At 40.8% G+C, this 27,734-nt stretch overlaps 1 protein-coding gene across 1 annotated transcript; it reads left to right on the forward strand.

The window, feature by feature from the left end:
- The first annotated feature begins 1,855 nt into the window (after window positions 1-1,855).
- Window positions 1,856-27,227, forward strand: LOC123772622 (zinc finger protein 84). Its single transcript, XM_045765871.2, has 2 exons — window positions 1,856-3,144; window positions 22,876-27,227. The coding sequence occupies exon 2, from the start codon at window positions 24,360-24,362 to the stop codon at window positions 25,923-25,925; it is 1,566 nt and encodes a 521-aa protein (XP_045621827.2). The 5' UTR covers window positions 1,856-3,144; window positions 22,876-24,359; the 3' UTR covers window positions 25,926-27,227.
- The last annotated feature ends 507 nt before the right edge of the window (window positions 27,228-27,734 follow it).

Below are 27,734 nucleotides of genomic sequence, written 5' to 3' on the forward strand. Positions count from 1 at the left end.
TCATTTCTTGTTTTCATTCTACTCTTTATGCTCAATTAGTATTAAGCTTGTCATTTAAGTTTTTCATGCCCGAAACGCTTTGCGTAATAGTGGCTTTAGGCATTGTATGTACTAGCTCTACCTATAAGTCAACCAATCTTTGTAAAAATTTCTTGTATGTATGTACCTTACCTAAATCAACATTTATTTATTTATTTATTTATTTGTAAAATCTCTTTATGTATGTACCTTACCTAAATAAACATTTATTTATTTATTTATTTATTATTTGCTTCCAAATAAGATGTAGTAAGTCTTTTCGATGTTTAATGTTAGTTTGTTCGTTGACATCCATAAGTGGACTTTTTTTAATTCATTATTCACAACATTATTTAGTGTATGTGGGTTGAGGTCTGAATAGATAAGGGTAGTATCGTCAGCAAACAATATAGGTTTGAGAATATTAGAGACATTAGGCAGATCGTTTATTTTCTGATCAGGGGGAGAAAGATACTGGCAGTATGGGGCTTTAAAGTTTATTGAAGATTAAATTCTGCAGAACATGTAAATATATAAAGTAAGAATTAACAGTAACAATTCCAAGTCCGAGGACTAGATATAACTTAAAAGGTACACCCGTAGTAAGTATGAGACCTTAGCCTATAGTGACATGGAAACTAATTCTGCAGAAACCTAAAGCTTAACTGGTACTAGAATTAAGGCCGAGTGCAAATGTGGAGTAATTATATAACACTAGGATATAACAGGCAGGACACAAAGAGTAACTAATAAGTGAGAGACCACATAACACATAATGTACCCGACCAAGAGGCCGTAGAGGCCTTTGTGAGGGCAGGCGGAGTGAGGGCAGAGCCCCTCTGCGCCCCCGTATTTATACGGCCCCAGACTGCCCGTGCAACGCCGCGGGAAGCGCTGCGCAAATGTTTCTTTCTCCCCCATCAGAAACATCCCCGCTTGCGAAGCAGTGGCCATATATATAAGAAATAGAAGAGGTCCTAAGATACTGGCCTGTGGCACTCCAACGGTAATTGGTAGAGTGGAAGAAGTTGTATCATTGATGGTTACATATTGGTGTCTGTCACTAAGATAGGATCGGATGTAGTCAAGGGCAAGGCCTCGGATTCCATAATGCTGGAGTTTAAGTAAGAGGTAGTTGTGATTAACAGTATCAAAGGCTTTTCTTAGGTCAATGAAGAGTCCAATCGGAAACTCATTTTTGTCAAGGGCTGAGTAGATAACGTCAAGGAGACTAATGATTGCATCGGTGGTGCTCTTTTGGAGCAGATTTTTGGATCTGATCAAAATGATCAGATCATTTTGAATGAAATATTGACACATCGCTGGAACATTGGTTATAGAATTGTCTCTAAATTCACGTATCTTTTCGCACTCCATCACATATGTGCTTCTGTAACCCTTTCCACTACCGCCCACGGGATGGGTATGGGGTGCATAATAAATGAACTAAACTAACCTGTCCGAAACGCTTTGCGTAATAGTGGCTTTAGGCATTGTATGTACTAACTATCTTTAAATCCATCAATATTTGTATCACACCTTGTATGTATGTACTTTACCTGAATAAACATTTGAATTTGAATTTAAAAACAATCGATCTCAGGAAAATCGGGTGAATTAATTTCTAAACATCGCGATTGTTACTATCCAGCAAAATATTAATTATGCACTTATTGACAAGTACTTATGATTAAAATACATGAATTAATTGAATATTATTATTTAAAATATATATATTGTAAGGGAGCCCTGGGTTATACTACATGTGTGGTGAGGAGGTTCATGGGGAACCTCTCCCTTCCTCTCCCTGTTGGTTAGGGGTCTGGGGGAGGAGAGCGTTGTGGGGGATGTGAAGCAAGTTGTTTACTCTCGTCCTCCGGGACTTGCGTCAGTCCGGCACTGTTTGCGGCCAACGGTACCATTGCTGACACCCAGGCCGGCAGCACTGTTGACACCTAGGACGGCAGCACTTACAGCACTGCTGACACCTAGGACGGCAGCACTGCTGACACCCAGGACGGCAGCACCTACAGCACTGCTGACACCCAGGACGGCAACACCTACAGCACTGCTGACACCCAGGACGGCAGCACCCACAGCACTGCTGACACCCAGGATGGCAGCATCTGTAACACTGCTGACACCCAGAATGGCAGCATCTGGAGCACTGCTGACACCCAGTACAGCAGCACCTGCAGCAGTGCTGACCTAGTACTGTAGCACTGCTGACACCCAGAACGACAGCATCTGCAGCACTGCTGACACCCAGGACGGCAGCACAGCTGACACAGTACAGCAGCACCTGCAGCACTGCTGACACAGTACAGCAGCACTGTTGACAGTACAGCAGCAACAGCAGTACTGTTGACTCAGTACAGCAGCACCTGCAGCACTGAGGTGCATTGACATTACAGTTCAGCATTTTATATATGTATATAAAACAGTGAACTGTATGTATATGCAGTGCTGTCCAGTCTGCAGCACTACAGCACTGCTGACACTGAAATGGTTGGGGACATTTCCTTTCATCTGATGCTTCTGTTCACCCAACAGTAAATAAGTTCCCAGTGGCTAATTAAGCAGCTATTATGGGTTGCATTCTGGGGAATATTAGAGGTTCACCCTAGTGAGGATCTTTATACAAACCTCGGTTCAGGCTTCTTGTTCCCAACAACGGGAATTATTACAGCAGCTGCTGGCACCCAGGACGGCAGCTCCTGCAGCACTGCTGACATCCAGGAAGGCAGCTCCTGCAGCACTGCTGACACCCAGAAAGGCAGCTCCTGCAGCACTGCTGACACCCAGAAAGGCAGCTCCTGCAGCACTGATGACACCCAGTAAAGCAGCTCCTGCAGCACTGCTGACACCCAGAAAGGCAGCTCCTGCAGCACTGCTGACACCCAGGAAGAGCACCTACAGCACTGCTGACACCCAGAAAGGCAGCTCCTGCAGCACTGCTGACACCCAGGAAGACAGCACCTACAGCACTGCTGACACCCAGGAAGGCAGCTCCTGCAGCACTGCTGACACTCAGGAAGGCAGCTCCTGCAGCACTGCTGACACCTGCTGGAGGACACACTACTGTTACAGCTCACCTCAGGCAGAGGACCAGGAGAGGTGCTACAGGTAATTTAGCCTTGTTTCTCCATGGGCCAGATTTCCTAATAGATGCCTGTAGCTTTTTGCACTTTGGACAACAGACAGCAGCTTGGACAGCAGACAGCGGCTCGGACAGCAGATCATACTGTAGCTAGGACCTAAGACCACAGTTGGGACTGCAGACAGCAGCTCAGACCACAGCTCGGACTGCAGACTGCAGCTTGGACTGCAGACTGTAGCTCAGACTGCAGCCTGCCGCTCGGACTGCAGACTGCAGCTTGGACTGCAGACCGTAGCTCAGACTGCAAACTGTACCTCGGACTGCAGCCCGCAGCTCGGACTGCAGACTGCAGCTTGGATAGTTGTTTGGACTAGGGACATCAGACTACAGACTTCAGTACACAGAGATCAGCACCTATTCAAGAGTAATTTCAAGAATCTTGTGAAATAATGATCCCCTCCCTGTACTTAACCTGACCTGGGGATAAGATAGGCCTTTGGGTGTTGATGTAGCAAGTATATTATGTTAGTAATATACTTGCTCCATATTCTCATTAGCTTATGTACAGATAAAATGTAATGTATTATTACATGTACGTATTTGGTTGATTAGATACATTAAGTGTAGTTGTTTTTTAAATTTATTTTGTATAGTCTTGGTTACAGCAGTCAGTTTGTTGGCAGCATAGAAGTGTTGTAGAAGTTGAGACGAAGCCTGGAGCAGGGCAGAGAGCTGAGTGAGGCCGGGGGTAGAGAGCAGCTTGGATGCGGGGTGAGTGTGTAGAGCATGGTGCTCTGAATGTGGGCAGAGTCGAGGAGATCGAGTGCGAGACGAGAGTATGGAAGCTTGATTAATATATTAATATTAATTAATATTAATATTAATAATTTATTTAGGAAAAGTACATACATAGTTGCAGAGTTACAGTACAAACATTCTGTTTGATTTAAAGATAGAGGTAGTACATACAATACCTAAAGCCACTAGTACACATAGCGTTTCGGGCAAGGTGAGGTGGGGAAAAAGACTTCACTTAGACTAAAACTTAATAGTAATTGAGCTTAAAGTATAAATTGCATTGAAAGAAAAAAAATAGTAAAAGATTAAAAAAAGGGGGGAACATGGTAGAAAATAGCCAATATACAAGTTGGTCAACAAACAGCATTTTTGTTTTTAAATAGTAAGACATGGGTTGACATTTAGAAGTAAGGTAGGCTACATGGAGTTAATTAGATAGTACTGTACTTAGTTTTCATCTTAAACTGGTTGAGAGATGTACAATCTTTGACATGATTGGGAAGGTCATTCCACATTCTGGGTCCCTTGATTTGTAGAGCTTTCCTAGTTTGATTAAGTCGTACTCTTGGAATATCAAATAGGTATTTGTTTCTGGTGTGGTGCACATGAGTTCTGTTACAACCTTCTAGGAAGCATTGAAGGTCAGGATTGACATTAGTATTCAGTGTTTTAAATATATAGAGTACACAAGAGAGGATGAACAGTGATTTAACCACTTAACTGCGCCAGCCGAGTATTCTCGGTCGGCGGGAAACTGCGCCAACTGAGAAAACTCTTTTTGATTTTTCGGTACCAATTCTAAATGTGTACGAGGTTGGTTGTGTACGAAATGGACTCTTAGGACCTCCAGTGAGAGGCAACCATCTTGGAAAAAATTCCCAGAATACCCTAGGGCTGCTGGCTGGGTTAGTACTGAATGAGCAACCATGGGTGGCGCATGCGCCTCTGGCCCCCAAACACCTGTCCGACGTGGTGTTGAAAGATAAAGCTCTGTTGGTGAAATTCAAACCTTATTGTTTGAAGAACATAAGAGTCATAATATTGATGAAGCTAGGCACAATAAGGACCTAACACAAAGGTCGGATGCAAGTGATACAGCACCTATGAGGATGATACAGCGAGCGTATCCAGTTGTAGCTCTGAGTGTCACCCTTGTAATCCTATTGTTGGGATTGAGTACTACAGATGTTGGAAGTAGAATGTTTGGAGCAGATGCTCTTTTGTTTATGATCTTGTTAATAATATTTTATGAACCTGATAATTGTTTTGTTGTTGTTACTGGCTGAGAATAAAATCATGTGGACGAAGATTGTTTCTCTTGTTTCTTCTCTCTGTTTTGTTTGTTTTTGCTCTCTGATTGTTTCTCTGACAACCATAACAGTGGCGATGAGGATTAAACATCTCCGGCAGAGAGCCTGGGTACGAGATGTGGTGTGAGGATCAAGAGTGAGCAGGGTACATCGTGTGGACGAGTGGACGCTTCGCATACAACAGTGGAGTGTGCTACCACCGTGGCCATGGCTACGCCACTCATGTCAATGAGCCGTTAAACACTGCCAAGATCTCGTTGGACCTGTGGCTCAGCCTGCTGGAAGCAAACTTTCAGTACCGGGAGATTAACCCTTAAAGTGCGCATCACGTCATATGACGTGTTGGACGTTGTTCCAGTCAACTGCGCATCACGTCATATGACGTGTTGGAGTACTACGCAAGATTTAAACGGCCTGCGGATACACGGGGTTCACCACACCTTCATCAGGGCTCTTGTAAACAGACGCCATTTAAATAAAAAGTCGTGGGCCAAACTCCCGGGTGTTATTGGCCTCAGTATTAAGTGAGTAACCAAGCCTGACGCACGCAGCATGAGCTAACAGCACTGCTGTTCAGCTTGTGACCACAGCATCACCTAAAAATGCCAAAATATACTTGTTCATGCTATTATGTAGCGATGATATTATTACAGAAGACCCCTAATTGTGATAAAACTGACCAGGGTTCTGATAATAGCAGGATTGTCGTGATATTTAGTGCTATGCACCATGGAGTGAGGAGTAATGCTGTGGGAGGGAGGGTGGTGGCGATATCTTCTGACTGTGTGTGGCCACCTTTTATTGATTGCACTCAGCATACCAGCTTAGTGGTTCGCTATGGTGAACACAAATGTAGATACTTATATATAACGTGTGTATAGAGGGTATAAACAGTAAGAGGAGTAGGTTGGGAGCCGCCATTTTTGTGAGGGCGGTGGCGTCGTCTGCACAATTTATCATGTTGTTTACTGGTTACCACGATGGTCTTTGGGCACCATACCAGTTTACTTGTATAAGTATGGTGAATAAAACAGGTAGATATTTATATATAATGTGTGTATATAGCGTAATAACACCATAAACAGTATTGTTGTAGGAGAAATATTAGTGCGTCTGGCCTTGAGGGCGGCAGCCATCAGCTGACTGTGTGAGGTCCTACGTCTTTGTGCCTTTACTCACCATACATTTTTTTTTCAAAATTACATGCGCCTGTGGGGAAGAAAGGATATTACTCCCCTAGCATGTTAAGGGTTAAGGAGGACGCCAACAAGAAAGTGGTACTCTTAGTTTCACTGGGTTCTGAAGTGTATAGTGTTCTCGGAAATTTGTGTGCACCTGAACTACCTCACACGAAGACCTATGTAGACCTGATTGCCCTTCTTAAGCGTCAGTATGTGGTGAAATCATCATATCACAGGAGTTTGATGGATTTCCAGAAGAGGACGAAAAAGCAGCAGGAATCCATACAGGATTTATTTGTGGAATTGAAGGCTTTGGCTAACCACTGCAACTTCGGAGCACAGTTGGATGGCAGGGTTAGGGACCAGTTGTTCATGGCAGTGGAAAAGGAGAATTATTTCCCTAACCTGGTGGCAGAAAATTTGGATCTACAATCGATGACTTCATGGACAGTGCTCGAGAAGATATTGAACCTGGAATGGGCTTTTGGAAGTAGGACTTCTACTCAGGAAATTATGGTCGTACAGGGCCAGACCAGATGTAAACACTGTGGATACAATCACATAAGTAGCAAGTTCAAGTTCCGTGCCTATATATGCAACTTTTGTAACAAGGAGGGACACTTGCAGAGAGTGTGTAGGGAATATCTGAACAGGAACAGCAAGGCCTGGGAAAGGAGACGACCAGGGAATGCAAGAAGAAGAGGTAGTGGTACTGTGGTCAAGGCAGTAGAGAAAGGGAAACCGTCTGAAGAAGCTGCAGGTGAGGAAAACAGACTATATTCGGTGAAATTAAAGGTATGTTCAGTGAAGTCACAAGTGGTGAATTTTGTAATTAATGGGTAGTTCCCTTGGAACTGGACACTGGTGCTGCAGTGTCAGCATTGTCTAGAGATTGGGCAGATACCATGCATTTGAATGTAAAACCACGTAAAAAATCATTAAGTGCTTATGATAATGTACTGAGTAAGGTCTATGGCAAGGTGTCGGCAAAAGTAGGTTATAATGGAAAAGAAATTGTAAAGGATTTTTATGTAGTGGATTCACATAATCCTAGCCTATGTGGTAAGGATCTCATGGAAAAAGTGGGAATTTTCTTGGCGGGCCTAGATGAATTGTCGATAGTTAAAACAATTAAAAGTGCCGAACAAATATTAGATAAATATTCAGTGGAGGCAGATAAGCCAATTAATAGCATGGTGGCAAAAATTCACCTGAAAAGTGAAGCGTCACCTAAATTTTTCAAGGCAAGAACAGTGTCGTTTCATTACAAGCAATTGGTAGAATCAGCCCTGGAAAAGCATGTGGCAGAAGGCATCTTAAAGCCAATTACACATAGTGAGTGGGCAGCCCCAATTGTACCAGTGTTGAAGGCAGATCAGAAATCCTTGAGAATCTGTGCAGACTTCAAGGAACTGAACAACTGCATACACTGTGAGAAGTACCCTTTACCTAAGATAAATGAGTTGTTGTCAGTGGTCTGCAAGGGGGCAATTTTTTCTAAGACTGACCTGAAGATGCTTACTTGCAAATTCCTGTAGAGGAGGAGAGCCAGAAATTGTTAGTGATTAATATCCTGTCATCCCCACAGGCGCATGTCATTTTGAAAAAAAAAAATATTATTTTTTCTTTCTAACCTGTTAATTTGTGTTCACTGATCACGGGAAAAATAATAAAAAAATTGTAAGTGGCATATATTGTCTGCTATAGGGCGGGGAAGTCTGGCAAATTATAGGCGCTGACTCAGCGTGCGTCCCAGGCGGTCTGTTGCTCGCAAGCTGTCAGGCCTGAGTTGCCACAAAGAGATAATTACCGAATTATTTCAATGTCTCTGATTGATTTTTCATACTTTTTTTGCTGTAATATTATTCAATAGTGTGTAGTTTGATATATTTATATAATAAAATGAGTGAATCATTGCTGTACTCAAAAATATGGTGCATATTGTTGATTCAATTATGTTCATCAATCAGTGAACAAATACTTTGTCGGTTATTACATTATAAGCACAGGTTATATATAGGTATCTGCATGTTTTGTTCACTATAACGAACCACTAAGTAGCTATTATGAGTCAAAAAGTAACGAGGAGTGACCGCCGTGTACCAGCCAGCCACTCCCGCCCTCCCTCCAGTCATCTGACTCACCCACATTCTCCTCCCACAATAATGTTTTTGCTATAATTCACTATATACAGACGTTATATATAAGTATCTACATGTTTTGTTCACCATAACTGTACATCTAAGCTTGTATGGTGAGTAAAGGCACAAAGATGTGCCTACTGACACAGTCAGCTGATCGGCGGCCGCCCTCAAGGCCAGACGCACTAATATTTCTCCTCCAACAATACTGTGTGGTGTTATTACGCTATATACACACATTATATATAAATATCTACCTGTTTTATTCACCATACTTGTACAAATAAACTGGTATGGTGCCCAAAGACCATCGTGGTAACCAGTAAACAACACCGTCGTCTGCACGGTGGCGTCGTGCAGACGACGCCACCGCCCTCACCAAAATGGCGGCTCCAAACTTTCTCTTGCTGTTTATACCCTCTATACACACGTTATATATAAGTATCTACATTTGTGTTCACCATAGCGAACCACTAAGCTGGTATGCTGAGTGCAGTCAATAAAAGGTGGCCACACACAGTCAAAAGACATCGCCACCACCCTCCCTCCCACAGCATTACTCCTCCTTCCATGGCGCACAGCGCTAAATATCACCACAATCCTGCTATTATCAGAACCCTGGTCAGTTTTATCACAGTCAGGGGTCTTCTGTGATAATATCATCGCTACATAATAGCATGAACAAGTATAATTTGGCATTTTTAGGCGATGCTGCGGTCACAAGCTGAACAGCAGTGCTGTTAGCTCATGCTGCGTGCGTCAGGCTTGGTTGCTCACTCAATACTGAGGCCAATAACACCCGGGAGTTTGGCCCACGATTTTGTTTAAAAATGGCGTCTGTTTACAAGAGCCCTGATGATGGTGTGGTGAACCCCGTGTATCCGCGGGCTGTTTAAATCTTGCGTAGTACTCCAACACATCATATGACGTGATGCGCACTTTAAGGGTTAAAGATTTCTCACATAATATATAGGTTGTGTGGGGTCTATGTTTTCCTATTCCCCATTCCATAACATGGCATTTATTAACATTAAATTCCATTTGCCAGGTGGTGCTCCATATACTTATTTTGTCCAGGTCATCTTGAAGGGCATGACAATCATCTAAGTTTCTTATCCTTCCTATTATCTTAGCATCATCAGCAAACATGTTCATATAATTCTGTATACCAACTGGTAGATCATTTATGTACACAATAAACATCACTGGTGCAAGAACTGAACCCTGTGGTACTCCACTTGTGACATTTCTCCAGTCCAATACATTGCCTCTGATCACTGCCCTCATTTTTCTATCAGTCAAAAAAAAATTCATCCATGTTAGAAGCGTACCTGTCACCCCTCCAATATTTTCCAGTTTCCAGAACAACCTCTTATGTGGAACTCTGTCAAAAGCCTTTTTTAGGTCCAGATAGATGCAGTCAATCCAACCATCTCTTTCCTGTAATATCTCTGTTGCTCGATCATAGAAACTGAGTAAATTCAATACACATGATCTTCCAGATCGAAAACCATACTGTCTGTCTGATATTATATCATTTCTCTCCAGGTGTTCTACCCATTTAGTTTTTATTATTTTTTCCAATATTTTGACTATTACACTTGTCAATGATACCAGTCTATAATTAAGGGGGTCTTCCCTGCTTCCACTTTTGTAGATTGGAAACTGTGTTAGCCTTTTTCCACACATCAGCTACAACTCCTGTAAACAGGGATGCCTGAAAAATCAGTTGAAGAGGAATGCTGAGCTCAGGTGCACATTCTCTCAGAACCCATGATGAAACTCCATCTGGACCAACTGCCTTGTTCTTATTTAGCTCCTTGAGCATTTTTTCCACTTCGTCTCTAGACACCTCTATGTGCTCTATGTTGTTCTCTGGAATTCTTATTGTATCTGGTTCCCTGAAGATTTCATTTTGTACAAACACACTTTGGAACTTTTCGCTTAATGTTTCACACATTTCCTTTTCATTTTTCGTGAATCTATTTCCCATTTTCAACCTCTGTATATCATCCTTTACCTGCAATTTGTTGTTTATGAATTTATAGAATAGACCTGGTTCTATCTGGGGACCTGGTTGTAGATTAACTCTTGTGTTGCTAAGGGCTATTTGGCCATTGTCACCCCACAGGTGCATAAAAAAAAAAAAATTAGATTATTTTTTCTTCTAAACCTGTTAATGTGTGTTCCCTGATCACGGAAAAAAAAATAAAAAAATCGTAAGTCGCATATTTTGCCTGCTATAAGGTGGGGAGGTTTGGCAAAAAAGAGGCACTGACTCAGCGTGCATCCGAACCTGGCTGCTCAGCCCCAGCTGTCAGGCAGGAGTGGCCACAAAGAGATAATTACCTAATTATTTCAATGTCTCTCATTGATTTTTCTTTGTTTTTTTGCTGTAATATTATTCAATAGTGTGTAGTGTGATATATTTATATAATAAAATGTGTGAATCATCGCTGTGCTCAAAATTATGGTGTGCATATTATTGATTCAATTATTGTGTTCATAAAACAATAAACAAATACTTTGTCAGTTATAACACTATATACACAGATTATATATAAGTATCTGCATGTTTTATTCACCATAACAAACCACTAAGTTGATATTGCAAGTCAAAAAGCAGCGAGGTGTGGCCACCACATCTGCCAGTCAGCCTCTCACCGCCACTCCCTCAATGACTCCTCACTCGCCCACATCCTCTTCCCACCATACTGTTCTTGCTTTAATTCATTATATACAGACGTTATATGTAAGTATCTACATGTTCTTTTCACCATAACTGTTCATCTAAGCTGGTATAATGCCCAAAGAACATAGTGGCCACCCCAACTAAGCATGATAAATCATGCAGATGTTGCCACCTCCCTCACCAAAATGGCTTCTCCCCACACTTTTTTTGCTGTTATTACACTATATATATATATGTTATATATAAATATCTACATTTGTGTTCACCATAACAAACCACTAAGTTGGTATGCTGAGTGGCAGTGGCAGCCAGTGGCAGCCCACCACTGGCTGTCACTCCCTCCCTCCCTCCCTCCCTCCCTCCTTCACCTCCCCTGAATTGCCACCCTTCTCCTCCCACCATACTGTTTTTGCTTTTATTCACTATATACAGATGTAATATATAAGTATCTGCATGTTTTTGTTCAACATAGCGAACAACTAAGCCGGTATAATGAGTCCAGACAGTAAAAGGTGGTCACACACAGTCAGCAGACAATGCTACCTCCCTCCCCACCAAGATTACTCCTCCCACTACAGTGCTAATTATCACAACAATCCTGCTATTATCAGAATCCTGGTCATTTTTTTCACAGTCAAGGGTCTTCTGTAATACTATCATAGCTAAATAATAGCATGTACATATATATTATGGCATTTTTAGGCGATGCTGTGGTCACAAGCTGAACAGCAGTTGCTGTGAGCTCAGGATACATGCGCCAGCCTTGGTGGTTCATTCAGTACTGAGGACCTCACACCTGGGAATGTGGCCCACAATTTTTTTTTTTTTTTTTACATGGGGTCTGTTTACAAGAGCCATGATGAAGGTAAGGTGAACCCTGTGTATCCACAGGCCGTTTAAATCTTGCGTAGTGCTCCAACACGTCATATGACGTGATGCTCAATTTATAGCAAGTTACTCAAAACGTCATATGACATGTTGCGCAGTTTAACCACTTAATTGTGCCAACCGAGTATTCTTGGTCGGCGGGAAACTGCGCCAACCTAGAAAACACTTTTTGATTTCTCGGTACCAATTCTAAATGTGTATGAGGTTGGTTGTGTACGAAATGGACTCTTAGGACCAGTGAGAGGCAGCCATCTTGAAAAAAATTCCCAGAATGCCCTAGGGCTGCTGGCTGGGTTAGTACTGAATGAGCAACCATGGGTGGCACATGCGCCAATGGCTCCCAAATACCTGTCCGCATAACCTCTTCGCTTATTTCAGGGATAGTCATTGATAGCACTACAGACCATTACTCCACATTTCTCTTAACCAACATTCACAAACCACTTCTAGATACAAGGAAGATAAGCTTTAGGCTGCACAGTGAAACTTCTATGGGCAATTTTATAGCTGCTGCTGCTAATATCAACTGGGAGTCCGAATTAGGTACCATAGGGGACATCAACCTAGCAGTGCAATCATTTCTTCAAAAAACTCTCAGCCTTTATAACACCCAATGTCCTATCCTAACGAAACAAGTCAACTAAAAGGCTAAACAATCCTTGGCTTACAAAGGGGATACTTAAATATATTAATAAAAAACATGACCTTGAGAAGAAGTATAGGTTAGGTATTGTCTCAAAAGAACTTTCAAAGAATTACTCATCATTACTATCTAAAATAATTAGAAGAGCCAAAATTAAATACTACGAAGATAAATTTACTCAAACAAAGGACAACATCAAGAAAACATGGAGCACAATTTCACATATATTGTGATCAAAAACGATTCTAAATAACAAACCAATAATCCTGTCCAAAAACGATGGTCTGCTTTCAGCCTCTGATACTGCTGTTGAATTCAATAGGTTCTTCTCATCCATTTGGTCATCCCTTGCTAATGATATTCCATCTTCCAGTACTAATGTTCAGGACTATCTTACAGGTAACTACCCACAGTGTCTGTACCTAATGCCCGCTAATTCCACTGATCTAAATGAGGTAATCCTTTCCCTTAAGACCAAGTCTACTGCCCTTGTGGAGATACCAACTCTAATCTACAAAAAAGCCTCCAGGGGCCAGATTCACGAAGCTGTTACGCAAACACTTACGAACCTGTACAACTTTTCTCAATCTTTGACGGCTTTGTTTCCAATTATTAAACAGTTAATGAGCCTCCGAAGCACCAGGAGGCTGTTTATAACAATACCAACAGTTGAATGGGAAGTTTTCATGCTTGCAAACTGTTTAATAAATGTAACCAAGGCGTCAAAGATTGAGGAAAGATGTACACGTTCGTAAGTGCTTGCGTAAGTGCTTTCGTGAATCTGGTCCCAAAGCTTTAGCCCCTGTTTTCAGGGGCTAAAGCTTTTCAACAAAGCTTTTGTTTCTTACAAAAATATGTAACCATCCCAACAAAAGACTGTACTTCCCAAACTGATGTTGGGGCTGGGGCATCTATTATAGCCGCTACATTTTTGTGAGAAGGAGTAAAGCCCTTACCTGAAATATGGTACCCCAGGTATTCAATGGCCTTGGTCTTCAATGTTGTTTTTCCCTTATTAATCTTCACATTGTGCTTTTGCAAAAGATTCAAAACTTGTTCTAATCTAGCATCATGCACTTCCTCATTCTCTCCACATACAATAATGTCTTCTAAAAAACTAGCCACACCTTCAATGTTAACTAACAACTGGGACATGAATCTCTGAAAAATTGCTGGAGACGAGGAGAGTCCAAAAGGAAGTCTTTTATACTTAAATAACCCCTTGTGGGTATTAAACCCCGAGCATGTTAAGGGTTAATGAATTCTGATAAAGAAAGAGATCTAGGGGTGGTTCTAGATAGAAAACTATCACCTGAGGACCACATAGAGAATATTGTGCGAGGAGCCTATGCCACACTTTCTAACTTCAGAATTGCTTTTAAATACATGGATGGCGATATACTAAAGAAATTGTTCACGACTTTTGTTAGGCTAAAGCTAGAATATGCAGCAGTTGTGTGGTGCCCATATCTTAAGAAGCACATCAACAAACTGGAAAAGGTGCAAAGACATTCTACTAAGTGGCTCCCAGAACTGAAGGGCAAGAGCTACGAAGAGGGGTTAGAGGCATTAAATATGCCAAAACTGGAAGACAGAAGAAAAAAGAGGTAATATGATCACTACATACAAAATAGTAACAGGAATTGATAAAATCGATAGGGAAGATTTCCTGAGACCTGGAACTTTAAGAACAAGAGGTCATAGATATAAACTAGCTAAACACAGATGCCGAAGAAATATAAGAAAATTCACTTTCGCAAACAGAGTAGTAGACGGTTGGAACAAGTTAGGTGAGAAGGTGGTGGAGGCCAAGACCGTCAGTAGTTTCAAAGCGTTATATGACAAAGAGTGCTGGGAAGACGGGACACCACGAGCGTAGCTCTCATCCTGTAACTACACTTAGGTAATTACAAAGATACATGTGCCACAAATCAGTGAGCAAAAATCATGGAAACACAGTCGTTCACTTGTGTGGACCACTCTGCCTGTATTTGATTCATATGGTTCACTTGTTGTTTGGACCACTTGTGTGATCCAACTTGTCATATGAAGGAATTATTAATTGTATCCTGTACTCACCTAGGTGTGCTTGCGGGGGTTGAGCTCTGGCTCTTTGGTCCCGCCTCTCGACCGTCAATCAACAGGTGTACAGGTTCCTGAGCCTATTGGGCTCCTATCGTATCTACACTTGAAACTGTGTATGGAGTTAGCCTCCACCACATTACATCCTAATGCATTCCATTTGTCAACCACTCTGACACTAAAAAAGTTCTTTCTAATATCTCTGTGGCTCATTTGGGCACTCAGTTTCCACCTGTGTCCCCTTGTGCGTGTGCCCCTTGTGTTAAATAGCCTGTCTTTATCAACCCTGTCGATTTCCTTGAGAATCTTGAATGTGGTGATCATGTCCCCCCTAACTTCTGTCTTCCAACGAAGACAGAAGGTTTAATGAGGTTTAATTCCCGTAGTCTCTCCTCGTAGCTCATACCTCATTCTGTGATAGAATGGGAAAGTATTCCACCAGTCTGTGAACTCTGTCCCAACATCGTAAGCAAATCTGCACAGCCCCTGCTTCGGTGAACCAGAGTACGCCAAACCGGGTGAGTAAATCCGGCCTGAAAAGTGTGCGACCTAGCCGGAGATGCGGTGAATCGGGGTACGTTAACCACTGTGCTACTCGCCTTCCAAATACAGCACCCCACCCCCCCACCCCCCTTGTGCGCAGGAAATAAATTCTTGGGAATTTTTTTTTTTTTTTTTTTGAAAATGTTAAATACCCCTTCTTTGATCACAGATATGTAAAAAGAAAATTGAACTCGTACTTACTTTGGCCGCAATGGGGTCTGGAAAATGGCGTGTGACGTCACAATTTGGTGGTCGCCTGTAACGTAGACTCCCGGAGCCAGTCGCCCACCAGCTTCAACATGCGCGAGTTGCCACAAATATTTTTTTTGTTTATTTTTTGCGTTCATTTCCAAATACATTTGTTTTTTCTTGCCAATCCTATGTATAATGAACACATACACAATATTATGGTAGTAGAACATCCGTACTGTCCCAAGACACTGTGTTATATGTGTCACAAATGTGTCCACATATATTGCTCATATATCCAATGTTTCATGTTCATTTATATATATTTACAACATATTTACACACTATACGCTATCACACACTATATACATTCACCATCAACACACTCAGAACTCTGCAAATGTGAGCTGCCATACCCAGCCAGCCCTCCCTCACTCCTCCAACACATAGCTTACTCCTTACACCTTACTCGCCAATATTCCTCCCTCCCTCCCCCCATACTGTTATTGTTTTTATGACACTATTTACACACGTTATGTATACATACCTACTTGTTTTATTCACCTTAACTATGCAAGTAAGCTGGTATTGTGTCCAAACTGCACAGTGGTCACCATACACTGCATGAGAAATCACACAGCAGCCAGTAGACGACGCTACGAGTATGACGCCACCTCCCTCACCAAAATGACTCCTCCCAACATACTCCTGTTGCTGTTGTTACACTATATACACACATTGTATATACCCATGTACATATATGTTCACCATAGTGAACCACTAAGCTAGTATGGTGAGCAAAACAAGAATGGCTGCCACACACAGTGACGCTACCTGGATTCCTTCCCTCCCTCACCAAAATTATTCCTCCTTCCACAATACTATGCACATACAGTACAACCTCGATTCAACGTACCCCGATTCAATGAATCTCTGGCTAGTTCGCACAGTTTTCAGGCCGGATTTACTCACCTGGTTCGAAGAACAATGGTTCACCGAAGCGGGGGATGTTCGGATTTGCTTACGACGTCGAGACAGAGTTCACAAACTGGTGGAAAACTTTCCCATTCTATCACAGATTACAATTATTAATTCCTTCATATGACAAGTTCGATCACACAAGTGGACCACACAAGTGGACCGCACAAGTGGTCCACAAGTGGTCCACAAGCTTATGATGTTGGGACAGAGATCACAGAGTGGTGGAAAACTTTACCATACCATCACAGATTACAATTAATAATTCCTTCGTAAGACAAGTTGGATCACACAAGTGGACCACACAAGAAGTGACGCATATTAACTAAACACCAGCCAAAGTGGTCCACACAAGTGAACGACAGAGTTTCAATGATTTTGGTTCACCGATTTGTGGCACATGTATCTTTGTAAATTAATTTAAAGGCTGAAGCGTGAATAGCTAGCTAATGTGTTGAAATCTTCTTATATACATTTTCTGTGATGAAACAAGACGAGTGAGGGTGTACAGATAAGGGAATACTGTACAGTAAACCTCACTGTATAGTGAGGTTTCACTCACTTTCGTCTGTGTTGTCATAGTTCAGTGACCCATGACTTTGAACGTTTCACATTGAATCATTTCTAAACCTGGTGTTTTAATAACTCTTTATTATCCTAATTAAACTAAACTAAATAAAACCAAAAATAAACTGTAATATGATAGATATCTGCTATTTGAGAAATTATTCACGTTATTGGCGGCTCAACTCCAACACGAGTGGACGGGTCTAATCCCTGTCCACACAACACCATGCTTGTTTTGTTCGATTTCGTCGCAACAGTTCAGTGATCTAGGCTTCGAAATAATAAAATTAATAAATCAGTTCCAAAATAAGTATTTTTTATAGCTCTTATTACCGTAATAATGTTGCTAAACTAAACATGTAACCCAAAAATATATAATTTGATGTAAATCAAATATTTGAGAGAAATTTATGTTACTGGAAATCGAACACAACACCCGGTGTGTTCGATTTCGTCGCCACAGTTCAGTGACCTACGGCTTCGAAATAATAAAATTAATAAATCAGTTCCAAAATAAGTATTTTTTATAGCTCTTATTACCGTAATAATGTTTCTAAACTAAATATATAACCCAAAAATATATAATTTGATGTAAATCGAATATTTAAGAGAGGTTTATGTTACTGGATCTGGCTTAACCCTTAAACTGCGCATGGCGTATATATACGCCCTGAGTAACATGTCCCACAGTACGCATGGCGTATATATACGCCATAGGGTGCCAGGCCCGATTCAATGGCCCGCGGCTACACGGGGTTCACAGTAGCTTCCTCAGGGCTCTTGTAAACAGACGCCATTTAAAAAAAAATCGTGGGCAATATTCTCAGGTGTGAGAGGCACAGTACTGTTGGAGCAACCAAGGCTGGCGCACGCAGCATGAGCGAACAGCATTGCTGTTCAGCTTGTGACCACAGCATCGCTGAAAAATGTCAAAATAAATATATAATTGTTATTATTTAGCAATGACAATATTACAGATGACCTATGACTGTGATATAAATAACCAGGGTTGTGATAATAGCAGGATTGTTGTAATAATTAGCGCTGTGGGAGGAGAGATGATGAGAGACGGAGGGAGACAGCATCGTTTATTGACTGTGTGGCTACCTTCTATTGTTTGCATTCACCATACCAGGTCAGTGGTTCTCTATGGTGAACACAAATGTAGATACTTATATATAATGTGTGTATTAGTGTAATAACAGCAAAAGGATTATGCTGGGAGGAGCCATATGGGTGACGGAGGTGACATCGTCTGCATGATTTGTCTAGCTGTTTAGAGGGTGGCCACTATGCTCTTTGGGCGCACTACAAGCTTAGGTGTACAGTTACGGTGCATAAAACATGTAGATACTTATATGTAATATGTGTATATAGGGTAATAACACTGCAAACAGTATTGTTGGGGGAGAAAGTTTAGTGCGTGTGTTGAGGGAGTGGCAGCGAGTGGCTGGCTGGTGTGTGGCGGTAACTCTTCGTTGCTTTTTGACTCTCAATACCAACTTAGTGGTTCGTTATGGTGACCAAAACATGCAGATACTTATATATAACCTGTGTATAGAGTGTAATAGCAGCAAAACTATTTGTTTATTGTTTTATAAACATAATAATTGAATCACTAATATGCACATCATACTTTTGAGTATAGCGATTATTCACCACTTTTATTATATAAATATATTACAATACACACTATTGAATAATATTACTGCAAAAAAACTAAGAAAAAATCAATCGGAGACATTGAAACAATTAGGTAATAATATCTTTGTGGCAACTCCCATCTGTCAGCGCGGGTGACGCTGACCGGGTCTGACGACCGCTCTGTCAACGCCCACTTTTTGCCAGACTTCCTTGGTCAATTGCGCCCAAAATATGTCACCTACGATTTATTTTTTATTTTTCCCGTGCTCAGGGGACACAAATTAACATGTTTAGAAGATGAAAAAAAATTTTTGATTTTTTTTTTCTTGCGCACAGGGGTGTAAATGTCCCCAGGACCCCTGAGCAGTGTAAGGGTTAAATACGCCAAAACTAGAAGACAGAAGAAAAAGAGGTGATATGATCACTACGTACAAAATAGTAACAGGAATTGATAAAATCAATAGGGAAGATTTCTTGAGACCTGGAACTTCAAGAACAAGAGGTCATAGATTTAAACTAGCTAAACACAGATACCGAAGAAATATAAGAAAATTCACTTTTGCAAACAGAGTGGTAGACGGTTGGAACAAGTTAGGTGAGAAGGTGGTGGAGGCCAAGACCGTCAGTAGTTTCAAAGCGTTATATGACAAAGAGTGTTGGGAAGACGGGACACCACGAGTGTAGCTCTCGTCCTGTAACTACACTTAGGTAATTAAACTTAGGTAATTACGAGTTTGTGATAGTCACTGAAGCAATCAACTGGGCATAAGGCAACTTTGCACTCAACACACCAAGTGCAGACAGATTTTCACTTCTATTCCTTAAGTTGTGTGTTCTTGCAAACCATGCAAGCATGTTTACCCTTTTCACATGTTCCTGTGCTTGGCATATAACTAAGATTGTATACAGCAAGATATTCTTTACATTTGAGTGTCAGGAACTGTGCGAGGCATTATTGCCGGCACCCCACGTGTCTCAACACTGTCCTCCCACCCAATATTGCCTAACCACTTGGGCTGGATAGTAGAGTGAGGGTCTCGCATCATGCTGGTCGGCGTTCAGTCCCCGACTGTCCAAGGGGTTGGGCACCATTCCTTTCCCCCGTCCCATCCCAAATCCTTATCCTGACCCCTTCCAAGAGCTATATAGTCGTAATGGCTTGGCACTACTTGGCACTTGGCCCCCCCCCCCCCCGATAATTCCCTTCCCTTCCCACCTAATATTTTGCAAGTAGTTGCGATACTAGAGCAACACTGAGAGTACGGACTGGTGGTATCTTGCCAGATTTCACAAGATACGGGTTGAAAAGATTTCAGCACTGGAATGTCAACAAGGTGGAGAAACAATTTATTAGTCCACGTCACAGATTTTCTCATGCACTTGACAGCACCAACCATTATGTCACATGTACTGTATCTACTAAACCCATATTTGCATTGTAGTCAATGACACAATCGGTTTTTACATTTTTAACTTTGTTTCAAAGTTCACTTTGCAACTGTCCAACATTGAACCCGTGGTGTGAGTAGTTGTTAACATATTCATCTCACGTCTGTCCCTTCAGCGAATGGATAACATTTGATCACACTTTCTCAGCTGGTATTCACCCACTGCAATTCCAAATACTGGCATTTCCCTCCTGTGTGTCTTGACAGTGCCACATTCGCCGGTGTTGTGGTCAAGGGGGAATCTGGTCACCAAGGGGCTGGTAAAGTAGTTGTCTGTATACAGGATATGCCCCTTGTTCAGCAACGGTTCCATTAGGGTTTTGATGACACTGAATGAGAACCCGTGTGGATCTTGACCTGGTATGTCAACGTCTGTACCTGAATACAATATCATGTCCATGATCATACCAGTTTTGCAGTCAAATAACACGAAGAACTTTAGTCCAAACCAGTGCCGCTTTGATGGTATGCTCTGCTTGCACACCAGTCATCACTTGAAGAGAACTAGTGATTAATCAATCACGACATTCTGTGTTGGTACAAGATAGTCACGGTACTTTCCTCTCAATTCAATAAATATCTTTCGCACTTTCCACAGTCTGTCCTGTCTGTCTTCATTAACATTGTTTTCAACGTGCAGGAACCGGAGAAGCAGCAGGAACCTATCACGTGACATGTACCTGTTGAACAAGGGTGTTGGAACAAGGCTGTATTTGTTCTAATAATCCTGGATCACATGTTTTTCTGCATGCTTTATCATCATGCACAACGCTAAATACACATACAATTCCTCAATAATCGTGGCTTTCCAGCGTGTCATTGGAGAGGCAGGTAAAATTCCCAAGGCAATGAGTTGCAGAGCATATTGGGTCGTCTCTGCAACGAGATGGTCTATGAATGGCTGATTGAAATATGCCATAAAAGAATCCATTTCAGGCATATCATCACTAGTATAGAGGAATAAGGGTGTCACACCAACATCGGTATTATCAAATGCTGGAATTTGCAGGACAAAATTGTCACAATCCTCCCATGCAAATACACCTTTTTTTTTTTTTTTTGCGCCAACACCACGGCCTACACCAGCACGAGCACCAATTGTGCTAAAGCTGCGAATGCCAGGAGATGAGTCTGTTCTGCGAGGTATAGGCCTACCACGAACACCTGATTTTTTTTTTTTCAGGGATATTCTTGCGTGGGCCCTAAGCCTCTGGCTGGCCCACTAATCTGAACACCTGATGTCAGAGGCTCACTGTCGTCTTTGTCCTCAAGCCGTGTGACATGCTGGCGCTTGCCTCAGCATGTTGCTGGGGTAGCAAAACCTCGCCTAGTAACACCATAGCTGCTTGCACTCGGTTCATCAAAACTGCTTGTTTCTGAGACTATGTCACTGAAGCCAGAAACTGACTCATCACTTACACTATCACTCAGTAGACTCACATCAGGTGACACAGATGGTGATGGTAAATCCAGTGATGTTGACCTAGGGCAGCATAGGAGGCTGGGCGAGACGCGTGTACTGTACGCACTCTTGACATCGTCCACCTCATTGTCTGTATCATTTCTGAGGTTATCTTGAGGTTATCTTGAGATGATTTCGGGGCTTAGCGTCCCTGCGGCCCGGTCCTTGACCAGGCCTTCTTTTTGTTATACATCCCCAGGAAACAGCCCGTAGCAGCTGTCTAACTCCTAGGTACCTATTTACTACTAGGTAACAGGGGCATAAGGGTGAAAGAAACTGCCCATTTGTTGCTGCCTCCACCAGGGATCGAACCCGGAACCTCAAGACTACGAATCTGAAGTGCTGTCCACTCAGCTGTCAGGCCCCTGAAGAGTCTGAGAGTTGTTTTTCAACACCGTGGCTGACTGAAGACCGAGAGCTCGTTGTGATGCATCAGACATGGTTGCTACCTTGATACTAAGGCTCCCGATGGTCGTGAGGCATGCAGAGATTTAAAAAAAAAATGGCAGACGCTTACTGGAGGCTTCGTGCAACCATCTCGTTCCCAGGTCACTGCACGCCAGTTTTGAATCCTACAACATACCTACGATTATCAAATGGCGCTCTGCGCACCTTCAATCCAGCGCCTTAAGGCGCTCTGTGCAGTGCAGTGGATAAATTAAACTTGTATAAAATTGAGAATTTGCCTTTTTTTTTTTAAATTTAAAGTTTTATGTTTACTTCACATATAATCAAAGTAATTTATATAATATTGGATAAAAATAATTGGTTTCAACCTAATTTTATCCAATATTATTAAAGATTCACATTTGAGAGGTGTGTTAGAGAACAGTGTAGGAGTGTCAGACCAACCAGGCTGTGGTGGGTATGTGGGGCGCTCCAAGCAACAGCCTAGTGGACCAAACTCTCACAAGTCAAGCCTGGCCTCGGGCCGGGCTTGGGGAGTAGAAGAACTCCCAGAACCCCATCAAGCAGGTATCAAGGTAAGGTATCAAATGCGAAGGGAAGGCGTGGTCTTAGATAATTTGTGTATCTTATTCTGATCCTGATTGCTTATTAGTCTAGCGTGCACTGGAGAAGGTTTCTAAGGTTCCTGTCTTATTATAACTAATTTAACATAAGCTTTAATACCAGTATATATTTTATGGAAGTGTGATTCAAGTAATACCGAGTGTTGGTCTTCTTTTACAGCTCATTGGTATGATGCTCTGAGAACCCCTGCAGTGCCAGCATGCAAACTCTGCTTATATAATGTGGCTGCAAAATTAACTGGCATAAAGACTGGCTAGGCTGCTTCAGCAGAGATACAATACTTAAAATCCATTACAGGTAAATCATAGATAAATCTTAAGAGCTCATGTGATAATATTTTAATAAAATATTTACTGGCCTTCCTCAATGACCAGTGTAAGCTGGGCCACCCTCAACACCCAGTGTACACCTGGGCACTCACTGTTTTAAACGATAACTTGTCCATTTCAAGGGTTTCATGTGTAGTATAAACAGTTGCTGCATTGATATTTACCTTTCAATCAGAAGTAGTGAATGTTTTACATGAACGTTGACCCCTGATCCTAGAATGTATTGTGTATATGAACTTTGACCTTGACCCAACAAGGTACAGTAGTATTTATATTACACGAACATTGATCACCTGCTTTTAGAGATGATGTGTACATTGCTGAATTTTCTCATTTGTTTATGCAGTGTAACTCCAAACAGAGTGTTCAAGTATTACTCTGGCACTGTTGAGATCAGTTAGTGTTTACTACCTGTGCACACATTGCCTTAGCAGGCGGAGGTTTGCAGTACTGTAGTATCACCTTCGCATACACTGCCGGAGGGAAAAGCTTATTGTCACTGTATTGGAGAATTTGAAGTAGAATACAGTATTGATGATCAAATGTAATTACTAAACAAAAGATCAGATCATTATTTTGAGTATTATTAGTGTTAAATTATTTCTTACCCATTATCACATTATTTTTGAGAGAAATCATTTCAGTATTTAGTATTTTTGTATTTTAAATGTTGATGGATTATATAACAAAAGGAAATTAATAATAACATTATATGTCTATTAAAAGTTCAAACAACATTTTTAAAGCCAAATAATACATCATCATTGTTCTTAGGATTGTAAAAGTTTAAAGAAAGTCTGCTAAAAAAGAAGGCTTTTAAAATAAAGGGGACATAGTGTCAGGTATCTGATCTATTTGGTGCAAAGTTTGTGTTAACCAGCTCAGGAAAATTGATTCAAGAAAGAATTATTATACATATTAATTATTTAAGAGTCTTAAAATAAATCTATAAATGACAAAATGTCATACAGATGGTAACCCATGTAAGAGTTCAAGAGTTTGAAATGTTCTTCAAAAAAGTCATATTCATTTACCATGCACTCTAAACAAATACTTAATATTATTGCTCACAGTTTATGAGAGGTCTTATAAGAGAGAAAACTTAGTAAAGTTCAGTGCTTTAAGCACTTTTTCATAGTGTAATTTTCAAAAAAATAATTTTTTTAATTAGGAGAGAAATTGTACAGTCAAATAATTTAACATATTTATTTATAAATCAAATAAAACATATAAAAGTTTTCACTTGTAGAGATATCTGATCAGAGTTCAGAGTCTATACAGAACTGATCCCCAAAATTACATAAAATTACACAAATGAATACGCATTCAGACGAGAAACCATTTTGGTGTACAGAATGTATCAAGGGCTTCAAGCATAAATCAGATCTAGCTACACATATGAGTGTTCATAGAACAGAGAAACCATATCAATGTTCTGAGTGTCTAAAAGGGTTTTCACAAAAGACATATCTTGAAGCCCATATGATTGTTCACTCAAGAGAGAAACCATATCAATGTTTAGAGTGTCTAAAACCATTTTCCCAAAAGTCATATCTAATAACACACATGACAGTTCATTCAGAGGAGAAACCTTATGGGTGCTTAGAGTGTCTAAAGAGTTTTAAACACAAATCAAGTCTAGCAACACACATGAGAATTCATAGAGGAGAGAAACCATATCAGTGTTTGGAATGCCTAAAAGCTTTTTCACAAAAATCTTATCTGGCAGCACATATGACAATCCATACAGGAGAGAAGCCATTTCAATGCTCGGAATGTCTAAAAGCCTTTTCACAAAAATCTCATCTAGTAACACACATGACAGTTCATTCAGCAGATAAACCATATGGGTGTACCGAATGTCTGAAGGGTTTTAAACACAAGTCAAGTCTAGCAACACACATGAGAGCTCATAGAGGAGAGAAACCATATCAATGTTCTGAGTGTCATAAAGGATTTTCACAAAAATCACATCTAGCAAATCATACGAGAGTACATACAGGTGAGAAACCATATCGGTGTTCAGTGTGTCTCAAAGACTTTAAACAAAAATCACATCTAGCAGTACATATGACTGTTCATACAGGAGTAAGACCCTATCGATGTTCAGAGTGTCTGCAAGACTTTTCAAACAAATCATATCTAACAACACATATGCGAGTTCATTCATTACAAAAACTATATTGGTGCTCTGAATGTCTAAAGGGCTTTAAACATAAATCAAGTCTAGTGACACATACAAGAGTTCATCGAGGAGAAAAACCGTATCGGTGTACACAATGTTTAAAACACTTTACTCAAAAATCACATCTAGCAAAGCATATGAGAGTTCATTCAGGAGAGAAGCCATATCAATGTTCAGTGTGTCAAAAAGATTTTTCACAAAAATCTCATCTTACAACACACATGACAGTTCACACAGGAGAGGTCCCTTATTGGTGTTCAGAATGTCTGAAGGGCTTTAAACACAGATCAAGTCTAACAATACATATGAGAGTTCATAGAGGAGAAAAATTATATCAATGTTTTGATTGTCTGAAAGACTTTTCACAAAAATCACATCTATCAAAACATATGAGAGTTCATACTGGAGAAAAACCATATCAGTGTTTGGAGTGTCTAAAAACATTCTCACAAAAGTCACATCTAACAACACACATGATAGTACATACAGGAATAAAACCATATCAGTGTTCAGAGTGTCTAAAAGACTTTTCACAAAGATACGATCTAGTACAACATCTGAGGGTTCATACTGGAGAGAAACCATACAAGTGTTCAGAGTGTCAAAAAGACTTTTCACGAAAATCATATTTAGCAGCACATATGACAGTTCATACAGGAAAGAAACTATTATATATTGATGCTTACAATACCTGAAATAAAATAAATTATAATTTGTTAATGTATTAATTTCATATATGCATAACTTTATTAGGGTTTAGAGTATACAGTTTAATATAAATTTGCTCTAGTAATACATTTTGAGGAAAAATGAAGGCAAGAAGCCATGCAATATCAACATACAATCCAATATTTGGGAAGTTGTGTAAAAATCACAGAAATGTTAAAAAATTCCAAGATATTAACCACGTTGGTATAGGTGTCATGGTTGTCTTTTAACAAGGAAAATAATACATCTATGTAGAATGAATGTTGTGTTGAAGTTGCTACAATGCAGTACTGATGTTACATGTAGATGGTGGATATTGCTACATCTTGGGTAGGTTGTTGTGCAGGTAAATAGTACTGTATTGTGCAGGCCAGAAGTGCTGTATACTTCATGTCAGTAGTACTATACAGTGCAGGCCAGTGGTACTATACAGTGCAGGCCAGTGGTATTATATACTGCAGGCCAGTGGTACTATATAGTGCAAGCCAGTGGTACTATATAGTGCAGGCCAGTGGTACTATATAGTGCAGGCCAGTGGTACTATATAGTGCAGGCCAGTGGTACTATATACTGCAGGCCAGTGGTACTATATACTGCAGGCCAGTGGTACTATATAGTGCAGGCCAGTGGTACTATATAGTGCAGGCCAGTGGTACTATATAGTGCAGGCCAGTGGTACTATATAGTGCAGGCCAGTGGTACTATATACAGCAGGCCAGTGGTACTATATAATGCAGGCCAGTGGTACTATATAGTGCAGGCCAGTGGTACTATATAGAGCAGGCCAGTGGTACTATATACTGCAGGCCAGTGGTACTATATAGTGCAGGCCAGTGGTACTATATAATGCAGGCCAGTGGTACTATATAGAGCAGGCCAGTGGTACTATATAGTGCAGGCCAGTGGTACTATATAGTGCAGGCCAGTGGTACTATATAGTGCAGGCCAGTGGTATTATATAGTGCAGGCCAGTGGTACTATATAGTGCAGGCCAGTGGTATTATATACTGCAGGCCAGTGGTACTATATAATGCAGGCCAGTGGTACTATATAGAGCAGGCCAGTGGTACTATACAGTGTAGACCAGTGGTACTATGTAATTTTGTGATTTATTTGATTTTTGGATGCCAGTAAAGGTATACTATGTTTGATATTTTAAACATTAATGTATGAGCTCATTTGTTTATAATAATATATTTATAATAGTGTAATTGTTATTTGATTATATTGATATATATATGTATAATTAAAATGTATTATTTATAATAAAAAGTTAGTTCTTGTTAACATCCCTTTTTCTTTTTTTCACTGAGGTTGGATATAAACCTAAGCCCTAGTATATGTAGTAAACATATTATTGAAAATAGTGAAAAGGAATAGTAAAGTCATCTAAAAAGTAATACAGACACCCATGTGCTTTGCGAAGGTCGTGTATCCGAAACTTCCAATTCCTGATTGGGGTTGGTTCAGATACTCATTTTTGGGAAGTGCGAGGTTTGCATAAAATAGTTTGGGTATCTCATTGGGCAAGTGTCCGCCAGGCCTTGTGGCCCAGGGTAGTTGGGTGAGGGATGGGTCCCTAGTTTGCCCACTGACCATGTCGGGTGCCACTCTAGTGCCTTCTACCCTGTGACATCACGACCCATTGTTTCCATTGTTTGGATTTGTCACAAGACTGGAGTGTTCATTCCGTGACTTTGTTGGATATATCATCACAATCTAGGAACATCCATGCACCATGTCAGCACAAATGTACCCATTGTGTCAGTGAAAGCTTCAACAAGTGGAATATATAA

This window comes from Procambarus clarkii, chromosome 50 (genome assembly GCF_040958095.1).
Source record: "Procambarus clarkii isolate CNS0578487 chromosome 50, FALCON_Pclarkii_2.0, whole genome shotgun sequence".
In the NCBI taxonomy this organism is placed as follows: domain Eukaryota; kingdom Metazoa; phylum Arthropoda; class Malacostraca; order Decapoda; family Cambaridae; genus Procambarus; species Procambarus clarkii.